This window comes from Narcine bancroftii, chromosome 12, assembly GCF_036971445.1.
Source record: "Narcine bancroftii isolate sNarBan1 chromosome 12, sNarBan1.hap1, whole genome shotgun sequence".
Taxonomy (NCBI): Eukaryota; Metazoa; Chordata; class Chondrichthyes; order Torpediniformes; family Narcinidae; genus Narcine; species Narcine bancroftii.
Genome location: NC_091480.1, coordinates 3,561,698 through 3,584,992, shown reverse-complemented (window position 1 = coordinate 3,584,992; position 23,295 = coordinate 3,561,698). Strand labels below are relative to the sequence as shown.

The following is a 23,295-nucleotide window of genomic DNA, read 5'->3' as shown; positions in this document are numbered from 1 at the left end:
AATTTAACCCTTTCTCCTGATGGCAAGTACTCAGCCGTCCACAATGCAGAACCATTCTTTTTCTCCCCATGTTGCTCAATGATCTAGTTCCTCCAAGATTATTTTACTCCAGATGACAGCACTTGCAGCCATTTGCCTTTCCCCATTTCTTGACCAAAGCCTTAATAACTCTGGTCATTCAGGGCTCCCTAATTCTGCCAGCCTTGGCCTTCATTCAAGGAACATGCTATCTCTACTCACCTGATCTTACTCCCTTTATCTGATCTCCCTGGAGGTATCTGCAGCCTCCAAGCTGGCTCCTGTATCGCCATCCTACGAAACTGTCTGAGGTTGCAGTGATTTACAGTGAGAGACGCTAAGGGCTTGTTTGTTGCTGGTGTTGACGATTTGTGGTCAAGGGCGAGTTCTTTCACCGGAGGAACTGAAATGGACCCTCAAACTGTTGGATGTACAGTACCTGACAGATGTTTTCATTGAAAAAAAAAATGGGAACAACAATTCATGCAATCTGGACAAAGTGGAAAAATTTTGGGAAGATCTAAACCAGATATTAAATAAAATTACAGAAAGCAATATACCCAAAAACCCAGAGATCTTCCTCCTAAGTAACATAAAAAACAAAGAATTTGGACTTGATTTGGATGGTGCACAAAAAAGATTTGTTAGGATAGCCCTAGCCGTATCAAAAAAATGTATTATGTCAGCCTGGAAATTAGAAGATAACTTGAGAATACAACAATGGTATATAGAAATGAATAAATGTATTCCATTAGAAAAAATAACATATAATTTAAGAAGTAACATTACAATATTCAAACAAATATGGGAGCCATACATGGAACACAATAGAGAAAACCTACCGGGGACATCTGCCACCTAAAATAACAGAAGGAGAAGGAAATGAAAATTGACTCAGTGGAACTTCTTGTTTATTTTTATTGAGTGACAACATTGTTTGACGGGTTTAATGCATCTTAAATTCTGTATTTTAAATGAATGGGAGGGGAGGTAGGGAGGGTGGGATGGGAAGATGGGGGGGGGGAGAAAATGACACTGTATATATTTGAAAAGGAAAATGTATGTATCTTGATCAATGTGGTTTATGGTGTGAAAAATAAAAAAATTAAAAAAAAACTGTTGGATGAATCCAAGTGCCACAAGATGTTCCAGGCCATTTGAACAATCCACACAAGATAGTAAACTGGTCCCACTCAGCTCCCTTCCCTTCCTTACAGTCCTGGCCAGTTTCCCCTTTCACTTCCTCACCACCTCATCTGTTCCACAATCACCCTTTACATGTCCCCCAGGTCCCCAACCCCTGGAATCTTTTAACTTCTCGAGTTTACATCTTTCCAAAGATGCGTGGCTTATGTCTGGATGCAGTTATACCTCAGAAGAGTTCTATAAAGGCTCTTTATGAATTTGAATAATCCTATCAGGTCATTTTGCCACCTGGGAGTTCAGAAGGATAAAAGAGGATCTGGAAGATGCTGAAGATTGAAGGTGGTTGCAGATGATGTTTACTTTGGTGTGGGACCTAGAACTATGGGAATAAAAGGCTTTTGGAACAGATCCACCACAGAGCAGTCAAGTCAGAGCCAATCGACTGTAGGGGAATTGAGGATTATGGGTTCTGAGCAGAATCTAATTGTCAGAGCAATTTGAGGGATTGTAAAGTTACCTCCCACTCTGGGTGCTTTCACCTTTAAAATGTTGAATGCAGCCCTCCTCCTAGCACTCCTCGCTCTACCATCAATCTTGCCCATCCCCTACAAGTTATTTTCCCTGACAAAGTTCTGGTAAATCTGTTCCTCAGCATTTCAACAGCCTGGACATGGACATAAAATCATAAATACACCAAGGGAACATTTGTTTATTAAGCTCTACAATTTTAAATTCCACGTACAAACATTGTGCAATCATGAAACAAAGAACATTGTTGAGGATGTTAGTGCAAATCAATGTGAACCATGTTTGTGGTGACATCCGGATACTGGGCCAACTTTAAGCATGGAGTCAGGACACAACTTCAACGGTCAGAGTGATGTTTGCTTTGCACTATTCCCTCAAGTAGTCCTTGACGAGGATCAACACAGGTTTGAGCTGCATTGGTCTCCTCGAACTGGATCTGGAGTACTCTGAAAGGGGGAAGAGGGAGTGGATGTGAGAGGGAAGGGGAGCTGAGGGAGGGGGCTTGAGGGAGGAAGGCAGAGGGTGGTGGCCAAGAGAAGAGGAGGGAGAGAAGAAGAGAAGAGGTGGCCGATAGAGGGGAGTGAGGGAGGGGGAGCTGATAGATGGAGAGGGGACTGATAGGGAGGGGTGCGAGAAAAGGGGAGTTAATTTTCAATCAACTTTGCCTATGTGTGTCAGGAGGAAAACATGTTGGCAAGACACAGGACAGAACTATCAACAGCAGTGAAGGCATCTCTCCAGCCTGAATACATGACCCTACACCCCATCCCAACTGCCTGGCCTAGGAGCTGATCTCCATGAGGACTTTGGGCTGCACCTGCCTCAGGGAATTTACCCCTTCACCTGGTCGATGCAAAATACAAGGGACGTGTTACTCGATTCATGAAATCTAAAACGTTCATTTCCCATCACTTTGGTCTGAGTAGTGATGGAAGAGGGTGGTTTTTGCTGCTGTCTGGTAGCTTGGCTGCATCCCCCTATTCTTTACCCTGCGCTCTCCCACCTGACATGCATTGATCAATGATTTTCTCTGCCTGAACTCTGCATACAAGTGACTCAGCTCCTGTTGGCAATCGTGGTCACGAGGGAGTTGCCTCCTGTACCAGGCCTGGTTCGGGCCACCTCAGTCCGACCACATCTGTTGAATAGAGAAGAGTTCCATGACCATGGGTATCGGGGGTTCTCCAGGGTGCTGTGATGCTGGACCTGTTCAGCTGCAGCTGCTCAGAGGGTACCTTAAGCAACGTGAACAGATTCCATTCTATTTCCCCATGGGCAGTGTGTCCCTGTAATGGGCTGCTTCTACACATCAGCTCCAGGTGCAAAATCTCAAATCCACTGACATCGTTCACACTTCCTCCACATGGTTTGTCACAACTTCCCTCTCACCCCCACTACAGATCCTGCAGCAGGAAGGACATGCATGTGAAACGGTACTGGTTTCCCTCCCTATGGATGCTCCCTATGGATGCTGCCTGTCCTACTGTTTCAATGCCAGATTTGCCAGATTTGCAGCATCTGCTGTGGTGTGCCATTGTGCTGATGGCTGGGTCAGCTCCCTGTCAGTCAGGTATGTTGTCCAACACCAAGGCAGGGAATCTTTCTCCTCCTTCACACAGCAGAGAATACACTGCTCGATAAAGATTGGATTGGGACTGCTCTGGAGATGCAGAAAATAGAACAGGAAGCAGCTCCTCTGCCATTGCCTGGATGGATGAGAGAGTCAGAGATGGGTCTTTAAACAAAATGCAAGTCTCTATATTCACTCGATATTATGATATGTGCAGAACATCTTGTGCATTACTTGTCACATGCACACATCGATCATGAACAGGAAGGGTGAACAGTGGTTCTAACAATAAATAAACACTGATCGAAAAAACTTGCATGAATTTGTAGAAATAAAAATATTAGATAAAACTATTGCTGGGTGCTTCCTGGCAGACTGGTGATGCGATATTTGTGAGAGAGGAAATTGCAGAAAAATTACCATATTTGACAACATACAAGACCCACGGGCCTATCAGAGTCAGGATTTATTGTTATTATTGCTTCACAGTGCTAACATACGCATTATAACAATTTTACTAGAAAAAATTAAATAATAGCAACGAAAAGTCAGGCCGTGTCTTTGGTTCATTGATCATTCAGGAATCTGATGGCAGTGGGGAAGAAGCTGTCCTTGTGCTGTTGAGTGCTCGTCTTTAGGCTCTTGAACCTTTTTCCCAATGGTAGCAGAGTGAAGAGGGAATGGCCTGAGTTGGGGGGTGGGGGTGTCTTTGAGGATAGAAGCTTCTTTTTTAAGATACCGCCTCATGTAGATGTCCTTGATGGAGTCAAGTCTGGTGTCTGTGATGTTGCAGGCCGAGTTAACAACCCTCTGGAGTTTATTCTTGTCCTGAGAGTTGGTGCCTCCATCCCAGGGAGTGATGCAACCAACCAAAATGGTCTGCTGCCCCACTCTTTCCCGACTGCCCCACTCTCTCCCAGTGGCCTGTTTTCAGTCTCTGCACTGGTCCTGCTGCCTGCTCTTTCCCAGCAGCCCGCTATTGGTCCCCGTTGCCCTTCTCTCTCCCGGGGTGGGGAAAGGACTGATAGTGAGCCACCGGGAGAGTCTCCTGACTGTCCGCCACCAGCCCCCAATGATAGACGGCGGAGATACTAGTGAGCAATAACCAAATAACCACTTACAGCACAGAACAGGCCAGTTCGGCCCTACTAGTCCATGCCGTAACAAATCCCCACCCTCCTAGTCCCACTGACCAGCGCCCGGTCCATATCCCTCCAGTCCTCTCCTCTCCATGTAACGATCCAGTCTTTCCTTATATGTAACCAATGATCCCGCCTCGACCACGTCTGAAGGAAGCTCATTCCACATCCCCACCACCCTTTGCGTAAAGAAATTTCCCCTCATGTTCCCTTTATAATTTTCCCCCTTCAATCTTAAACCATGTCCTCTAGTTTGAATCTCCCCCACTCTTAATTGAAAAAGCCTATCCACGTTTACTCTGTCTGTCCCTTTTAAAATCTTAAACACCTCGATCAAGTCCCCTCTCAATCTTCTACGCTCCAGAGAAAAAAGCCCCAGTCTGCACAACCTTTCCCTGTAACTCAAACCTTGAAATCCTGTCAACATTCTTGTGAACCTTCTATGTACCTGGGGGATATGTTTGAACCTTTTTTTTGGAAAAATAATGGATCTTATATGGTAAACAAATATTTTGTGTCCCATCTTCAACAAAGAGCACCCTGGACCCAAATATTGTGGAGAATTCCAGAGCAACTGATCCAGCAGTTCAAAAGAGAATTAAAAATTTATATCAGACTCAATAAGACTTGGTTGGGAAGTGCTCTGGAGATGGAAAACAAGTCATCATCTTTACAAATTTAACAGGGAATGAACAGAGTGGAATTGTGAAAAGTGGAAGAATTACGTCTTCCAGACCATGACACTTGGTGTTTAATGATGCTTTGCCCTGAAAAAAAACAGCATTTTAAAATTTTTCAACTTGTTCATCAACTGTGACCCCAGTGGGAACAGCACTAGCCACCTTTATACAATACCAGTTCAGGCACAACCGTCCAACAGAAGGCCTCATACATGGAAAACATGTAAAGGTTTTGGGGAGGGTGCAAAAGAGACTTGGCAAAATGACTGCAGTAATTAGAGACTTTTGTTATATCCCATTGGAGCAGATGATGTTGCAAGAGGAGTTTGCCTCAAAAACATCACTATCTTATCTGCTTCCAACACCCTTGCTTCCAACACCCTTACTCATCCTGCCTGGCATTGTTTTTTAAGCTTTTATAAACTCTATAAGGTCACCCCTCGGCCTCCGATGCTCCAGAGATAACTACTCAAGTTTGTCAAACCTCTTCTGAAAACAAATAGTGTACTCTCCAATATCAACACAATCCTGGTCAAGTTCTGCACCCTTACAAAAGCTTTCACAAGGAATAGGCGCTTCAGCTACAATGACTCACCTGAACATGATGCCCAATTGAAGTACATCTCTGCTGCTGTGCCATGATCTGTATCGCTCTGTTCCCTGCTCATTTGTGCACCTATCTAGAAACCTTTTAAATGTTTCTAACATCTCTGTTTCCATAGTACTCTTGGCAGCTTATTCCAGGTACCTATTGGTTAAGAATCAAGTTCTTAGATTTTCAGGCAGGTCTTGCAAGGGAATAGATTTTCAAATGCTCCATACATCATCTTTAAATTCCATCTCTCCACTCACCTTAAACAGATGTCCTATGGAACATCACACAGTACGCCAAATGTGGCTTAACCAAGGTTTACAGCTTCAACAGGACTTGGTGTTTGTATTCAATGCCTGGCCAATAAAGGCAAGCATGCTGAACTCCCTTCTTTACCATCCAGTCTACCTGGACAGCCACTTTCAAGGAGGTGTGAACTTGCACCCCAAGATTCCCCATACATCAATGCTTCCATTTATGGTACACCTTCCCCTTACTTCGACTGCCCAAAGTGAGCATCTCACACTTGTCTAGATGACTCCAAGTGCCATTGTGGTGCTCAACTTTCCAACTCATCTATATCCTTTGTCAATCTTCTTCACCTTGCGCAACTACACTAATTTTTGTCGCATCTGCAAACTTACTAATCTGCACAGCAACATTATCAAATCATTTCTATATCATAAACATCAGAGCCCTCCGCATTGATCCTTGAAGAACACCACTGGTCACAGACCTTCAGTCAGTAACACCTTTCCTCCACCAAGCCAATTCTAAATCCGATTTACAAAGTCACTGTAGATCTCATGTGCCTTAATTCTCTGGATCAGATGACCTTATTGGATGCTTCATGTACTCACATGCCCTCAATCATCTTTGCCACCTTAAAACACTCAATCATAACACACGAACTCTCCTGCACAAAGCCTTGTTCACTATCCTCAATGTCCATACTTTTCTAAATGCGAGTAAATCCTATCCCTGAGAATATTCTCCAATAGTTTCCCCATCTCTGAAGCAAGGTACACTGGCCAATAATTTTCTGGTTTTCTCCTGTTGCCCTTCTTAAATAAAAGAATAATAGATTGTTCTGCGGCTTTGCCTGTGGCTAAAAGGGATACATAGATCTGTCAAGCCCACAGAAATCTTTACCCCCCCCCCCCCTTAGCATCCTGGGATAGATCCTTCAGGCCCTGGGGACTTGTCCAGTTTAGTGTTCCAGAGACGCAACACCTCTTCCTCCTTGATATCAACATGCTGCAGAAAGCAGCATACACCTTCTCGATTTCACTGTCCTCCACATCCTTCTCTTTGGTAAATGTCAACATGAAGTACTTATGTGGTAGGTCACCCATTTCCACTGGCTCCAAGCACAAATTCCCTCCTTTGTCCTTGATACTTTGGTATTTCTGCCTTTGCTATACAAAGGACACTCTTTGATCTGCTGAGTTTCTCCAGCAATTTGTGTTTACTTCAACCACGGTGTCCACAGAATTCCGTGTTTTACTTCCTTTGTCCACCAGAGGTCCTACTCTCTCCCCAGCTACCCACTCGGTTTTTATGCATGTAGAAAATGCCTTGGGATGTTTAATCCTACTTGCCAAGGACATTTCATGGAGCCTTTCACCCTTCCTGTCCCTGTTTTTCCTGCTTTCTTTGTTCCTCAAGGCTCTGTCTAATATTAGCTTCTAAAACTTTCATATGCTTTATCTTTTGACTAAATTTCTTTCAGACAAGGGAATGGAACTGAGGGATTGGTTGGGCAGAGCCAAATGGACTTGACAAGGTGATGATCCCCTTCTATACTGTACCCATTTTGTGATTCTTCAATGAGCACCAGCCTTACCTCATGAACCCGACAGCCACTCATCAAGTGATGGGGTGGTGGTGTGGCTCCATCGGTCAGGAGGTTCACGAGTTGAAATCCTAGCTCACTTTGATGCCAGAAGCACCATTCCTCGGACACACAGTTTGAGCATAGCTGTCTTCAGTTAAACCAGACATGGGAAAGTTTAAGGCAATGTTTGAAGTGAACATTTTAACAAAAATCAGAAATAGACAAACTGATCATGTCTTTGTTCTTGTAGAACCTGGCTGAGTACATGCTTTCTAAGTTTGTCACCATTATTTCAAAAGTGATGTTTACATTTGAAGCAGATTTCTGAGGTGTGGGTGCTTGACAGTGCAGGTATTTGAAAATCTATCCCTTTGCAAGACCTGTCTGAAAATCTAAGAACTTGATTCTTAACCAGTGGGAGTGCACGACCTCAACCCGATATCTGGACTAAATTACACAGCCACAGTTGGAAAGAAGCCTGGCTCCATCCACGTATGGCCAGATCAGCTGCTCTGTATCAAAACCAGAGATGTTTCTCAATGGCACACACAGGGACACATTCCACAGGCAGGACAAAACAATGGGGTAAAACACCAAAATCTTCTGACACTGTGGTTGAAATAAAAACACAGTGCTGCAGAAACTCAGCAGGTCAAACAGTGGACTTGATGTGGAAAAGTTAAAGACATATAACCTACATTTTCATGAAGGTACGAGCAAAATGTATGCAGGCGCCTGAACTGGGTGACCAAAACTGCACACATTGTTCATGTGTCGTCTCACCAATGCTTTGTGCAGCTGAATCACGGGGTCTCTCCCAGTGGCCAACCATTTCAATTCTGCACCCCATTCCCATGCCAACAGGTCTTCCATGGCCCACTACATGGCCAAACCAAGGCCACCTGTAAATTGGAGGAGCCACAGGTAATATTCCGTCTGGCATTAACAACTTCTCCGGTTTCTGCAAGACCATCCCCATCCCTTTGAATCCATTCCACCCTCTTTCCTCTTCATTCACAGAGCCCCCCCCCCCCCCACCACTGTTTGCTGGTGTGCCCTCCCTTATCTATCTATTACCTCCTGGCTATGGGACTGTGCTTCTCCCCCTGCCCCTCCCACCCACATTTTATTCAGGCGCCTGCCTACATTTTGATGAAACTTTGGTCCTGTATCTTTATCTTTGCGAAATAAAGTTCACTGTGTGACCTGCTGACTTTCTCCAGCATTGTATTTTTACTTCAGTCATGATGCCTGCAGACTTCTGTGTTTACTTTGGTCTGAGGGAGGACAGCACCACTGGCAGGGCAATGGTTTTTAGGACAAAACAACAAACACTTTTTTCAGCTGACTGAGCTGCCAGGATCATTTGGGATACCTCACGACAGCAGGATTGCCAAAGACTGAAGCCAAGGATCCGATGGAAGTGGCGTCTCCCTTACCTTTTGAATGTGGATCTGTTGTTGGAGAGTATATACTTGAAACTTGAGGGTCTCCATCTCCTTCAGTTCATGCAGACTGGAGTACAGTAGAAGTGGTGCAAATTCACTGCCAACATCTCTGCATGCTTTAAAGGCTGGCCTCCAGCAGTTCCCAAAATTCATCCAAAATGTTACAACTATGTGCCAGGATTAAACAAAAGCCAATGGTTACAAAGAAAAAAACTAGTAGAATAAAGGATTCAAACATGAAACTTCATCAATCAAACCATCTGATTGTTTATAAAAATAGAAAGTGCTCAGCATGTCAGGAAACTTGTGTGGATAGAGGAACAGTTACCGCTCCAGGTCTGAGGCCCTTTATGGAAATTTAGTTGGTGAAAGGGCAAGGGAGGGGATGACATGCCTGGTGATGGGATTGTGATAGATAATCTGCTGTGAATGTTGCCTACATTTGACAAGGTCCCACATAGGAAGTAGTCTGAAAGGACCAGACGCTAGGTATTCATGGTGAAGTAGTAAACTGGATTCGACAGTGGCTAGATGGTGGCTTTTCAGACCGGAGGCCTGTGACTAGTAATGTGCTTCAGGGATAGGTGCTGGGACCATTGTTGTTTGTTATCTATATCAATGATCTAGATGATAATGTGGTAAACTGAATCAGCAAGTTTACAGATGACACTAAGATTGAAGATGTTGTGGACAGTGAGGAAGGCTTTCAAAGCTTGCAGAGGGATCTGGATCAGCAGGGAAAATGGGCTGAAAAATGGCAGATGAAATGTGAGGTGCTGAATTTTGGAAGGACAAACCAAAAAAGGACATATACGGGAAATGGTAGGGCACTGAGGAGAGTGGTAGAACAAAGGGATCTAGGAATACAGATACATAATTCCTTGAACATGGCATCACAGGTGGATTGGGCTGTAAAGAGAGCTTTTGGCTATTGGCCTTCATGAATCAATGTATTGAGACAGGAGCTAGGATGTTACAGTAAAGTTGTGCAAGATATTGGTGGGGTCAAATTTGGAGTATTGTGTGCAGTTTTGGTCATCTCCCTCCAGGAAAGCTATCAATAAGACTGAAAGACTGCAGAGAAGATTTACTAGGATGTTGCCTGGACTTCAGGAACTGACCTATAGAGAAAGATGAAACAGAATAGGACTTTATTCCCTGGGGTATAGAAGAATGAGGGGATATCTGGTAAAAGTATTTAAGATTTTGAGGGGGATAGACAGAGTAAATGTAGATAGGCTTTTTCCACTGAGGATAGTTGTGATACAGAGGACATGGGTTAAGGGTGAAAGGGGAAAAGTATAGAGGGAACGTGGGGGGTTCTTCATGAGAATGGTGGGAGTGTGGAATGAGCTGCTAGCTGAAATGGTGAATGTGAGCTCAATTTTAAGATTATAGAAGAATTTGGACAGGTACATGGATGGGAGGGATATGGCTGTAGGTCAGTGGGACGAGGCAGAGAAATAGTTTGGCACAGACTGGAAAGGCCAAAGGGCCAGTTTCTGTGCTGTGCTGGAAGTTAATGACCAGGGAATCTTTGCTCCTGGTTTGATTTTGATCCTGACTCTATATTTTCTGGGTGAGGATAGATCAGTGTTCTGACTGTCGCAGATGCAGGATTAGATGGAGCAGGTTGATTGTGGTGGATGAGTTGGTAGTGGGAGGGGATTGGGTGAACGGGGCCACATTTGGAGGAAGTCAACAGGTCGAGCAGCATCAGCAGCACTGGGTGTTCCGACCCAAAACGCTGACCATTCCTTCCTCCAGCACGTTCTTTATTGCTCCAGGTTCCAGCACCTCCAGCCTCCTGTGAGGACTGTCCTTGAGTGGTGTTCAGATGGTGCACATCACCTCACAACTTATATTTCCTTCTGGCACAAGAAGACATTCTTCAGTTCATCATTCTCTCAGGGCAATTCTATCAATCATTTATTCCGCTGAAACCTATTACCTCTTGCACATCTCTCAAGATCTCACTCAATTTGGAAGATGAGAGAGTTAACGTATGAGGAGTGTTTGATGACTCTGGACCTGTACTCGCTGGAGTTTAGAAGGATGAGGGGGACCACATTGAAACCTACCAAATATTGAAAGGCAAGAGAGAGTGGACATGGTGGGAGAACCGAGGACCAGAGAGCACAGCCTCAGAATAACGGGACCTACCTTTAGAACAGAGATGGAATCTGTGGAATTGGTTGCCACAGGCAGCCACGGAGGCAGTAGTTTGGTAGATATAAAACAATAGGTTCTTGATTAATAAAGGGTGTTAAAAGTTACAGGGAGAAGGGAGGAGAATGGGGTTGAGAGGAAAAATACATCAGCCAGGTCCCGATTGCTGGAGAAGACTCGATGGGCCAAATGGGTTAAATCCGCTCCATTATCACATGGTCTAATTATTCTGCTACCCACCTAAACTAGGAGCAATTGATAGCAGCCAATTAACCTACCACCTCATCTTTGGGAAGATGGTGGAAATTGGTTCTCCTGCAACCCAAATTAACGGTAATTGTTGCAGAGAGAAATAAGAAACTCCAGACAGACTAACTGGAGGTTAGGATCAGTCCTGGGTTTTTGATGTTGTGAGACCAGCTGCACTGACTCAGAACCACTTTCTCACAATATCTGCAACTTTCAGGAGAAATGAACAGCTTAACTTTGCTGCTTCTGATCAGAGGACTTGTTGACAGTGTAGTATGTTATCAAAGAATACAATAGAATATCGACCAGTTACAGATATGGGCAGAAAAATGGCAGAATGGTATTTAATCTGGCCAAGTGTGAAGTGTGGCATCTTCGGAGGGCAAATGCAAGGGAAATGTATACCATTAATGGGAGACTCTTTAAAAACATTGCAGTGCAGAGGGATCTAGGGATCCAGGTCCACAGCTCCTTGAAGGTGTTAAGGAGGATGAATGGTCAGCTTTCCTTCACTGGAGGCCATGCTGCAGCTATATGAAACTTTGGTTGGGCCACACTTGGAATGCTGTGAGCAATTCTGACTGCCCCATTACAGGACATGGAGGCTTTGGAAAGGGCACAGAAAACGTTTTTCCAAGATGCTGCAGATGCTGTGATTGCAGTTAATGCACAAAACTGTTCCTCCCACTGCCCTTCCCTCCTCTTCCCATCTTTTCATTCAGGTACCTACCTGCTTTTTGCCTCAAACTTTGTTGAAGGGCTCAGGCTCCCAACGTTGGTTATAAATCTTTTGTCTCCTGTGGACATCGCTGAGTTTCTCTTGCATTTTTGTGTATTACCAGGATGTTACCTGGTTTAGATGGTATGTATGAGTTATAAGGAGATTGTACAAACTTGGGTTGTTTTCAAGAGCCTGATAGGTGTTGGATTAAAAACTGTTTGAGCGCCACAAACTAGAGGTGAGGGGGAGGAGATTTATAGGAGATATGTGGAACATTTTCTTGACACACAGGCTACCAGGGATGGTGGTGAGAACAGACAGAATAGTAGAATTGAAGAGGCTTCTTGATACACAAGGGCAAACCGCAGATTTAATTGGATCATCGGTGTTCAGCAGAACATCTGGGTCAAGGCCCTGTTCCCGTGTAGTGATTGCAGTTCAAGATATGTGCGCATGTTGGCTGTGGTGAAGGTGGGCTCATTTCCAACACCTGTTGGGAATAAATTCTCTATGGACAATCAATACCATGGACTGAGACAGTGAAATTTCACTTGGCTGATGCACTGAATGCAAAAGTAATAGACATGTTTCACAAAGCTTGCTCAATGTAACTGGACTTTCCACAAAGCATCGCAACTCTGAGAAAGCAAAAGCAGAGTGTTGGAGCACTCACCATCCTTCAGCTGCTGAATCTGGTGGAGGAGGTTGGGTAGAACCTCCTGGCATCTCTCCAGTATCTGTATTCTCTCACATTCCTGCTGCCAACTGACAGGATCTGTGAAAAACAAAGAATGATTCTTAATTTCCCTGCGCAGTACCCAGCACAGCAGGGTGGAACACAACTCTGCAGCAGAAGGTGGTTTTAGAATGCAGCCTAAGGTAGGGCCTCTCTGCGGTTCCAATGGGTTTTGATGCAATAGGTTTCACTTTCAGCAATTATGATTCATGCTCTTTATTCCCCCCCCACCCCAAAAAATAACCAAAGTTTTCTTTAAACAGCAGCAGATGAAAAGGATTTATTTGACCAAGTTGGAATAAATAGCAATCAGGGTATAATAAATGATAAGTAGTATAATATCTCTACCAGGACTATAATGGGAATGTCCACATTAAAACAGCTTCTACACTGTTCATTGGTGAGAAGTAATTTTCAATAGTTCCCCTGCAGCTAAAAACTTAAAAATGACTGACAATCTGATTACGTCAAATCAAAGAAATTCTTCCATAAGGAAACTCTTGCACTTTCAAAGTTTTCTTGAGTATAAATGACATTGTGAATAGGAAGCAGGTCTTTTCCAAATGCAATGCTTGTTTCGCAAGGAAACAATAGAGCCGAGGATTTTAAACATCCATACTGACAGTGCCAATCCCATAGGAGGGCAAACGAATTTTGTTTTTATGTATAGAATCATGATAAACTAAATCATAAACTGCTCTCCTTTGAAGTAGAAATGGATGCAATTTGCAAGATAAACAATTTCTAAGTGACTGGTTAAAAGCTGGTCCCCTTTCAAGAGATTCAGCTCCACACTCCCCTCACATTCCTGGGAAAGTGATACTGCCTTCACCAGCTTCCACCCTCCTCACCCCTTCACATTGTTTCTCATCTCTTGAAAATAGACATAGGCACTTCTGTGAATTAGTACTTCTGAGTACACTAGAACTGTTGAGAAATATCCTCTCACACCTCTTCCACCTTGCATTTTTCTTTTCAACTCTATTGTACATATATAAAACTCGACCAAACAGCGCATCTCCAGACCATAGTGCACAGACACAGTACAGTAGACCCTACACACAAATAACATATATAGTACATGAATATATATAATTTCCAGGTTTCCAGTTTTGGGAAGATGTTTCCCAGTCTAGCAGTCCTAGTTTTTATGCTCCTGAACCTTCCTTGAAGTGTCTCAAAGATACTGGGGATGGATGGCAAGGATCCTCAATGTTTCTCGAAGCCCTCTTAACTCTCTGTATAAATCAACAATAGAGGGAAAGGAGATATCAGTGATCTTCTTAGCAGTCACCCTCCATACTGACGTCCCATCTGATGCTTTGCAGCTATCATACCAGACTATGAGGCAGCCAGCCAGGACACTCTCTGTTGTGCTCCTATAGAACGTTGTTAGGATGGTGGCTGGTAGCCTTGCCCTCCTCAATCTCTTCAGAAGCTGCAGCAGCATCTTCCTGAGGAAAATGAGGAGGAGCTGTGGGTCCAGGATAGGTTGTCCTTTAAATGGATGCCAGCCATTGATACATTGTGGGGAGTGGTCCACAATCATCTCCTTTGCCTTGTCCACGTTGAGACCTAGGTTGTTGTTCCTGTACCTTTGTACAAGCCTTTCATCCTCCTCTCTGTAAGCCAACTCATCATTATTGCTAATGAGGCCAACTACCATTGTGTCACCCACAAACGATGATTCTGTTGGAGCTCAACCTGGCAATACAGTCGTGAGTTAGCAGTGGAAAGATTTGCATGCTGTACACATAGCTCTGAGGTGCTCCTGTCCAAGGTGTTGATATGGTGCAGCTCCATGTGCACCAGTCTTTCCTCAGGACCCGCTAACTGCTTTTGACATACTTTATCTTCTCTGTGCTTTGCTGCAGTCCTATCCTCGAAAATTCAACAGGCCATTGTTCAGCTAACATCACCACCCATGAGGAACATGAAACACATGGAAAATAAAAACGACATATGCTGCAAACACAACAGGTTAGGCAGCATCTGGAGACTGAGAAACAGTTTTAGTATCAGAGGAGGGGAAAGAGATGGGTAGAATGAAGGGAATATCTCTGACAGGCTGAGTCTAGATGTTTTAATTTGGCAGTTAAGAGTAGCAGTTCACTCATCCCTTCTCTTTCTGGATCTCATGAGCAAGCACAAGATCTCATCTTACCCCATTCTGACCTGTCTGTGACCTTCTCTGCTGTTATGACGAGACCTGATGCCAACTTCAGGAACAACATTCATCTGGGCACATTGTCGCTTTTCAATTTCAGCATTTTCTGTATCAGGAGTGGCTATTTCTGTTCATCATTTTAGCTCAGATTTTCTTTTTCTATTAGTGTGGAGTCAGGCCTGCTGGGGTGTCTCATCGCCCTGCTATTACACAGACAAAGCAGCAGAACTCGATCCAACTGTTACTCTAAATGCTACAAAGGGCATTTGGTCTCACCCTACAGAGGTATCCCTTTTGCTCTATCCATTCCTCCCCACCTTCTTTGCTAATTTGTTTTGTTTCCCAATTCTGATCTCAGACCTGAACGGTTTCTCTTTCCACGGATGCTGCCTAACCTATATTTTCAATACTTTTTTTAGTAAACACACAATTTGTGAACAACATACCCAAGCAATCGAGCAGAGGGTCTGTGTACAGACACTGACTGATACATCTGTAAAGATCGTGGATATTGTTCAATCGTTCTTCAACCTCTGCATTACTCACAGTTGGGAGCTGTGAATGGAACTGCACCATAAACTTAGGAAAAATAGCTGGAAGGTTTTAAGTTGACATGTTTCTCTCCTTTACCTGGCAAAGTCACTATTTTTGAATTAGGGATCCACAATGTTAACTCAACTCCCTAACAAAAGTAATAATCCATTTCAGCCTGCTTCCGACGTCAGTGTTAATATTAAGCAAAAATCAAGGTAGTGAAAGTTTGCCTGCTGATTGTGCATCCAGTCCACAAGGTGAAAGGATACTGCTGACTGAATTCTTTCCATGAAGCGGGATCTTTCCTGAATGACAACAGCTTTGTTCTTTGACACCTTTTCCCACAAGCTGGAGAAAAATGGAACAATACTTGTTTAGTCAACCTCTCTTCAACATCATTGTTCTGAGTTTATGTTTCTCTCTGAGGGAAGTCTTTTCAAGGACTTTAGAGGAGACTAGTACCAGTACCCTGACAAAGGGCTCAAGCCCAAAACGTTAGCTTTATCTTTGCTCTATAAAGAACGTGTTTGACCTGCTGAGTTCCTCCAGCATTGTGTTTTAACTATGCCAGTGAAATGATTTGGATCAGGAAGGGAGTTGCCACCCAATCAACAAATACCAGACCAGTGTGCTTCCTCTCACCTTCTCTCATCTACTCACTCACTCAGGAAATTATGGGGAGGGACATGAAGAGAACCCCAGCTCTCTCAACAGTGGAGTAACACACAAAATGCTGGAGGAACTCAGTAGGTTAGGCAACATCCAGGGAGGGCAATATAGGTAACAAGAGAGATTGCATTAAGGCAACACTGACAGGGTACAGATATTACTGAAGATGACAGAGGTCTGAGAAGGCCAAGGTCGGTGGGTTACGTGTACCAGGGTCTCCTTGTCATGAAGGATCTGCTCACCATGTGTTTCTCCTGTACTGCTTTCTCCATTTTGGTGGAAGCTGAAGTGTTGACCTGTGAAAGTTTAAGGATAATTTAATCTTCCAAAAGTCTCGGTGTAATTTGTTAATTACTCAAGCTAAACAACCAGAGCTCAGCCTCTTATTTCCAAATGGCTCAGAATCCTTGTTGCCTGCTACCTTTCCCTTGGTCACCTTAATCAGCTCCCCAATACTTAACAGATTGAATTTTAAATCCTCCCTCTTGCTGTCCAACATTGCACCACCCTCCCTAGTTCATTCCTCCTGACAAAACATTCTCTCTTACACCTTCCAATCTGACCCTCTCTCCTCTCCACACCATTTTAACACGACAAAACAATGTCTTAGATGCCATAGAGGCCTCTGTCACTTTCTGCACAGTTGGAGTCAACATCCCCATCACATATTGCCCACAGGCCATTTGAATAAGGACTCAGGCCTGAAACATCAGCAATATATCTTTGCCTTTAATGGTCACTGAAAGACCGGCTGGGTTCCTCCAGCATTTCAGTGTGATTTTTACCAGGAGGGATGAGACCTTCTTCCATGTGTCCCTACTGAGAATGACTGGAATATTATGCATAGGTCTTGCCTCCCTACCTGAAAGATATACTTGTGATGGAGGGAATGAAACCAAGGTTCAGAGGTCAGATGAAGGAGAATGGATCCATGACCTCTAGAGATCAGAATGAGCATTTAGCTCATTGAAAAGTACACTTATTACAGAGGTTGACTGGGTAGATGCAGAGCTGATATTTTCCTAGGAGAAAGAACTTAAAAAAAGCTATTCAGACAGAGAGAAGGAGAAATTTCATCAGTCATCTGAGAATTTCAATCAATCACCACCCTCTGAGCAAATAAATTTCTCCTCATCTCAATCAGAAATAATGGCCTGTTCTTTATTCCAAAACGACGCCTCCAGGTCCAGCCACCTTAGTGGAGGAAACCTCCTTCCTGCATCGTCTGTCAAACGCTGAATGTCAGAGCAGTTCAGCCCCCTCTTGCTCCTGTTTCTTTTGTTCTTCTCTCCTTCACCTCTGAGCTAACCCATTAAGAATGTGCATAGTATTTAAAAGGAAGCTATGTGAGCATCTGAATGAAAAGAATTTGAAGAGATATGTGGAAGAAGTCAGTGGAATGGGACAGCTGAGTGGCTGCTGTATGGATATGATGGGTGAATAACCTCCTGCATGCTCTAGCCATTCTGTGATCAGGTTCACACTCACTGGTCTGGACACCTCAACCAGACAGAATACACTTTTCCAATCCCATCCTTTCCTCAGGAATTCCCTATGGCCACCTAAATTTAATGCAAATTGCTCAAAGTCTAGATAATGAAAAGATGTACACCAAAAGAAAAAAACACAACAAGCTCCATCCAAGGAGTGTTAAATAAAGCACGAGTTCAAGGACCAAAAAGGCCATCTGGCCTATCATGCCTGCTCTCTCTTCAATAAGATCATAACTGATCTTTTTCCTCATCTAAAAAAAACTAGCAATCTCTAGTTTTCTTGGGTGGAGAAATCCAAAGACTCATCTGTCTTGAAGATGTGCTCTTTGGTTCTCAACACCACAGCCAAGGGAAAGATAACTCTGAATCTACACTCACAAGCCCTGAAAAAATTCTGTATGCTTTACTTACACTCATCAAATGGAGATTAATTTTATAACTTCTTACCCACTTGATTGAAGAGTGAATAATTTTGGTGTCTCCATGTCAGAGGTGTCACTCTGTGGCATGGCTTCTTTGGAAGCACTTAACTGCCCCGACTGTTTAATACTTTTCACACTTGGCTGGCTAACAGGAATGAACTGTGGAGTGGAATCTGTGCCAGGATCTGCATCATGTCCTTTGAATGTTCTTGAAGCTTTTTTTAAAGAGTGGAGTTGGTGGTGTTGAGTTCTATCTGCTCTACTGGCAGAAATGCTGTAATCTGGTTGCTGGATAGCCACAGTTTCATCAGCTCTCGACTTGGTGTGCAAAGAGCCGTGAGCCAAACGTGCTACAGTAGATGACACCAATCTCCTCCTTCCTACCAGATCAGTTTTGTATGGAGCTTTCAATGCAGCAGTTACCATCTTCATGGAGGATATGGAACGTGCTGTGATCTTCTTAACACCGAGCCCATCTGTTGAATTACTCTTTGATGCCACCACCTGAGCACCAACCTTGACTGCCTTCATCTTGGCAAACTTGTGTGAAGTGCTGGAAGAATACTGATCATTACACTTTGGCATTGCTGGCTGGCTGGCAGTTTCAGAGCTCCTGAAAGCCACTGCTCTGCTGCCCTCAAGAGTGTCAGGTTGAAACAGCTCTGACTCAAGCGCTTTATGATGTGTTTGTCGGATTCGCAGGGCTTTGGCCAGGGCTTTGTTCAATACCTCCAGTTCCTTCAGCTCTTCACCACCAGTGATCTGCGCTGAAATGGAATAAAAGCAGAAAATGAGCTGAGATCTGCAGCAAGGCTTTCTCTCTGCTCTCTCTGTCCTGTTGATGCACACCAATATACAATGGTACATAGGGCTTGTACTCCTCTTCCTTTGGTCTGGAATAGGAAGGGCAGAAGAGAGAGTTTGGTGCTGGGGAGGAGGGGGTGGGTGGGGCGTGAAATTGAAGATTGATAATGGTGCTGTCTGGTTGGAGCTGGCCAGGTTGAGTCAAACAGTTTTGACTTGGTGGAACATACTGAAGAGCTGAAGGTCTGCATTCTTGCAGCACCCTCCATAATATTTGGGACAAAGACACTTTTTTCCTTTATTTGTCCCTGAGCTCCAGTTTTAAATTTGCAATCAAATAATTCACGTTTAATTAAAATGCAAATTCCATTAGGGTGGCAAAGTTACCACAGCATTTAGTGCAGTGCTTTTATGGTGCCAGTGATTGGGACAAGGGTTCGAATCCTGTGCTGTCAATAAGGAGTTTGTACATTCTCCCCGTGTCTGCTTGGGTTTTCCCTGGGGGCTCCAATTTCCTGCCACTGTTCACATAAAAAAGTTCAAGGTTATTTGTATACATTTTGATTTGACCAATTAAGGTGCCCTTATTTGAAGCCATCATAATTAAATTTAGACGTATAGCAATGGAAAAAGGCCCTTTTGACCCATGAATCCGTGCGACCCAACTCCACCCCCGATACATTTCGAACGGAGGGAGGAAACTGGAGTCCTTGGAGAAAACCCTTGCAGACACGGGGAGATTGTACAAACTCCTTACGGAAAGCACGGGATTTGAACCCCAGTCCCAAATGCTGGCGCTGTCACAGCGTTGCTCTAACCGCTATGCCAACCATCTACACTAACCGTGCTGCCAGTTTGGGACATTTGGTTTCAGGTGTTTGTGAGGACTCAGCTATGTTTAATTGCTTTATTGGTGCAGGTATAAGAGATCTAGGGTTGCTTCTAAGATTTTGATCACCTTTGGAGTCTGTAGTTGCTATTTTCCAACATGAAGACCAAGGTTGTGCCATTGAAAGTCTAAGAAACCATTATGAGGCTGAAAAACAGGAATCAAACAGAAAAGACATCGCCCAAAGTTTAGGATGACCAAAATCAACAGTTTAGAACATCATTAAGAAAGAATGTACTGGTGAGCTCAGTAACTACAAAGAGACTAGTATTCCAAGGAAGGCCTCCACTGTTGATTGCAAAAAAATTCTCATCATAATGAAGAAAAATTCCCAAACATATGTCCAGCAGATCAAAAACACTCTTCAGGAAGCAGGTGTGGATATGTCAATGACTACTGGACAGAAGACTTTGTGAACAGAAATACAGAGACGACACTGCAAGATGCAAACCATGACAAAAGTGATATGTTTTGGACCTTGGGCAGTTCCTTTATGTCTCCACACTTTGCTCTTGCCATCACTCTGAAACATGTTCATCTTGGTGTTATCTGTCCACAAGACCTTTTTCCAGAATTCTGCACTTTTTTTCCATACTTCTTGGCAAACTAATCTGACCATCCTTTCTGTGCAATTAAAAATGAAATTTAAATCTGTGGAGCACAGGGGCAAATAAAGGAAAAAAAGGTCTTTGTCCCAAACCACTGCATGTATCAATACTGAGTACAATAAAACAGGGGATATTTTAGATCTGATGGCTAGTGTAGTGATTAAATAAGAGGTAAATGAACCCTGTGTACATTACATAACAGAATTGACCAGAATATGAAGAGGATTTTAGAAAGGGCAATAGAAGGCAGTGCAGCTTTTAGTCTTTTTGAAAGCAAAGAAACAGGGCAAGATGTGAAGGGGTAACCCACACAAACAGATAATGAAAATCTCACAGGGAGGTGATATTTTAATTGGGATGCTTTATCTGAGGAGTTTCTAATAATCCTGGGTGAGATATTCTGGCCACCAGAGTTCTCTGATGAGACTTCTGTCTTGCTAGCAGTACCTTTGACCTTCCTGAGCGTCTCTGTGGCATGGGGATTCCTGAAAAATAAACATTAAAAATTCTTTGGTGACAAGATGCCAGTGTAACTTTAACAAACATATAATCATCTCCACTGGAGTGAAACAGAATATACACTACTACATGTTGGCTGTAAAGGATATAAACCTGCAATAATGCATTCTAAAGGGTGACAGGAAAAATGAGAAATTGGATCAGAGAAGAAATGGGAAAGAAGGATCGGGTGAAGGGATAATCAAGGGAAAACAAACAAGGCTGAGTGGGGAATTGTGTGTTGTTCCCCAGGGAGGGAGGGAAGGAGGCCTTGTTCCTTGATGTGTGGGGCATGGGGTGGGGGCGGAGTTGCGTTCCCTGGTGTGTGGGGCACGGGGGGGGGGTCCGAATTCCCTGGTCTGTGGGGCACGGGAGGGAGGGGGGGGAAGGTTGTGTTCCCCGGTGTGTGGGGCACAGGGGGGGGTCGAGTTCCACAGTGTGTGGGGCACGGGGGGTTGTGTTCCCCGGTGTGTGGGGCACGGGGGGGGGGGTTGTGTTCCCCGGTGTGTGGGGCACGGGGGGGGGGGTTGTGTTCCCCGGTGTGTGGGGCACGGGGCGGGGGGTTGTGTTCCCCGGTGTGAGGGGCACGGGAGGGGGGGGGGGTTTGTTCCCCGGTGTGTGGGGCACGGGGGGGGTTGTGTTCCCCGGTGTGAGGGGCACGGGAGGGGGAGGGTTTGTTCCCCGGTGTGTGGGGCACGGGGGGGGGGGGTCGAGTTCCCCGGTGTGTGGGGCACGGGGTGAACGTACCACGGTGTCAGAAGCTTGCGGTGCAGTTTCACTTCCTGTTGCAGCCGCCTCTCCTCCTCACTGCATTGCTCTCCGCCTTCAGCCAGCACCCGGCTCAGTCTGTGAATACATCATATGATGAGCCCGCGCCGAGGGATAGGTGGTCGGGGGAGTGTTGAGGAAGCGCCTGGCTGTGGGAGGGAGCGTCGCGTTGTGGGTGGGTGCTGCGCTGTGGGAGGGAGCGCCGCGCTATGGGAGGGAGCGCCCTTTTCCTCTCTCCGTCACCTGAGCGCCCCATCAGCCGGAAGCATGGCGACCACACTCTCCCGTCATACACTGCGCTCGTTGCTAGGAGACGCTACGCCGCCGTCTGGCCAGAGCTGGCATTACAACACTTTCCTTAAACTCCCGCCAAGACCTCATCGGACACCCGGCGATGGACACCTCCCGTCCCTCAGGGCCCCTTGGGGGGAGGGGCGACACCTCCCGTCCCTCAGGGCCCCTTGGGGGGAGGGGCGACACCTCCCGTCCCTCAGGGCCCCTTGGGGGGAGGGGCGACACCTCCCATCCTTCAGGCCCCCTGGGGGAAGGTCAACATCAAACAGAAAACCCTCCAGCACCTTCATCCCAGCGTAATGGAGCACAGGAGAAGGATGGGGAATGGTTACAGCCTCTCACAACCTCCATAGGAACAATGCAAGTGAAGGCACAAGGAACAAGGCCAGAAACTGAAGACCTGATGGACAGACCAAGGGTAAGACATTTGCTCATTCATAACAGGAAGGCTAAAAATGGTTGAAGATGTAACCTACGGTTTTTTCCTTCACGAGTGGACGGTCAATGCTGGACCCTAACCGTATCACAATTCCAGCAGAGAGAGAAACAGGCCATCTTGGCCCTTCTAGTCCATGCTGAACCCTTTCTCCCACCTAACCCCAATGACCTCAACTCAACCTGTCACCCTCCATTCCTTTCCCATCCACATACATATCCAACTTCTCCTTAAATGCTAACATCGAGCCTGCCTCCGCCACTTCGTCTGGAAGCTTGTTTTCACACTCCCACCTCTCTCTGAAATTAAATAAATTAATAAGAATGTTTTTATGTGAAGGGTAAAAAAAAATCAAGAGTGGCTTTGGAAAAATTAACATGGGTGTAGAAACAAGGAGGATTGCAGCTACCAAATTTCAAAAATGATTACAGGGCAGCACTGTTAAGATACCTGTCAGATTTTTATCAGGCAGGCTCAAGATAGAATTGTGAGAAACAGAAGTACCTTCACAGAATTTGCTCGAGACAAAAATTGAGAACAAAGAACTTTTATTATACTATTACAACAATGCAAAGTTGGTGCTTCCCCTTACCCTGGGAATACACACAGATACTGAGGCTGACCCAACTTTTATACATTTCATTTCAGTACAGAGATACCTTCCCCCTAACATTCTTCTGCCTCCTGGATTGGTTTAGCATTAGGTAATTCTGCCCACGTGGATTCTAACTTCTTATCAGTTTATGTGCCTTCCTGCAAACTTGTTGACCAGGAAATATCATGTCTTTGTTCTTTACCCATTAATCAATCCCCAAGACTTGCAAAAGCTATCTACTTGCTATCCTGTTTTGAAGATCCTTATTTTATTATACTTTTATAA

At 44.6% G+C, this 23,295-nt stretch overlaps 2 protein-coding genes across 10 annotated transcripts in view; one reads left to right on the top strand and one right to left on the bottom strand.

The window, feature by feature from the left end:
- Window positions 1-1,853: 1,853 nt before the first annotated feature.
- LOC138747237 (tubulin epsilon and delta complex protein 2) lies at window positions 1,854-22,213 on the bottom strand. 6 transcript variants are annotated; one of them, XM_069906277.1, is made up of 10 exons: window positions 21,929-22,213; window positions 21,665-21,763; window positions 20,867-20,904; window positions 18,144-18,885; window positions 16,446-16,499; window positions 15,804-15,882; window positions 15,447-15,567; window positions 12,771-12,872; window positions 8,950-9,125; window positions 1,854-3,398 (listed from the first exon to the last, which is right to left on the bottom strand). In XM_069906277.1, the coding sequence occupies exons 1-10, from the start codon at window positions 21,952-21,954 to the stop codon at window positions 3,255-3,257; spliced, it is 1,581 nt and encodes a 526-aa protein (XP_069762378.1). In that variant the 5' UTR covers window positions 21,955-22,213; the 3' UTR covers window positions 1,854-3,254. The 6 variants fall into 6 exon arrangements, with proteins under 6 accessions (XP_069762378.1, XP_069762382.1, XP_069762381.1 ...); XM_069906281.1 differs by having other exon boundaries at window positions 1,854-2,830; XM_069906280.1 differs by lacking the exon at window positions 1,854-3,398 and adding exons at window positions 3,405-5,168; window positions 19,881-19,958 and having other exon boundaries at window positions 21,665-22,213.
- The window catches only part of LOC138747235 (ankyrin-repeat and fibronectin type III domain-containing 1-like), a 300,694-nt gene continuing 299,404 nt past the window's right edge, over window positions 22,006-23,295 (top strand). For all 4 annotated transcript variants that reach the window (XR_011347384.1, XM_069906270.1, XM_069906271.1 and 1 more), the window contains exon 1: window positions 22,006-22,397. The gene's annotated coding sequence lies outside the window, so the exon portion shown is untranslated. The remainder of the gene's footprint in view (window positions 22,398-23,295) is intronic.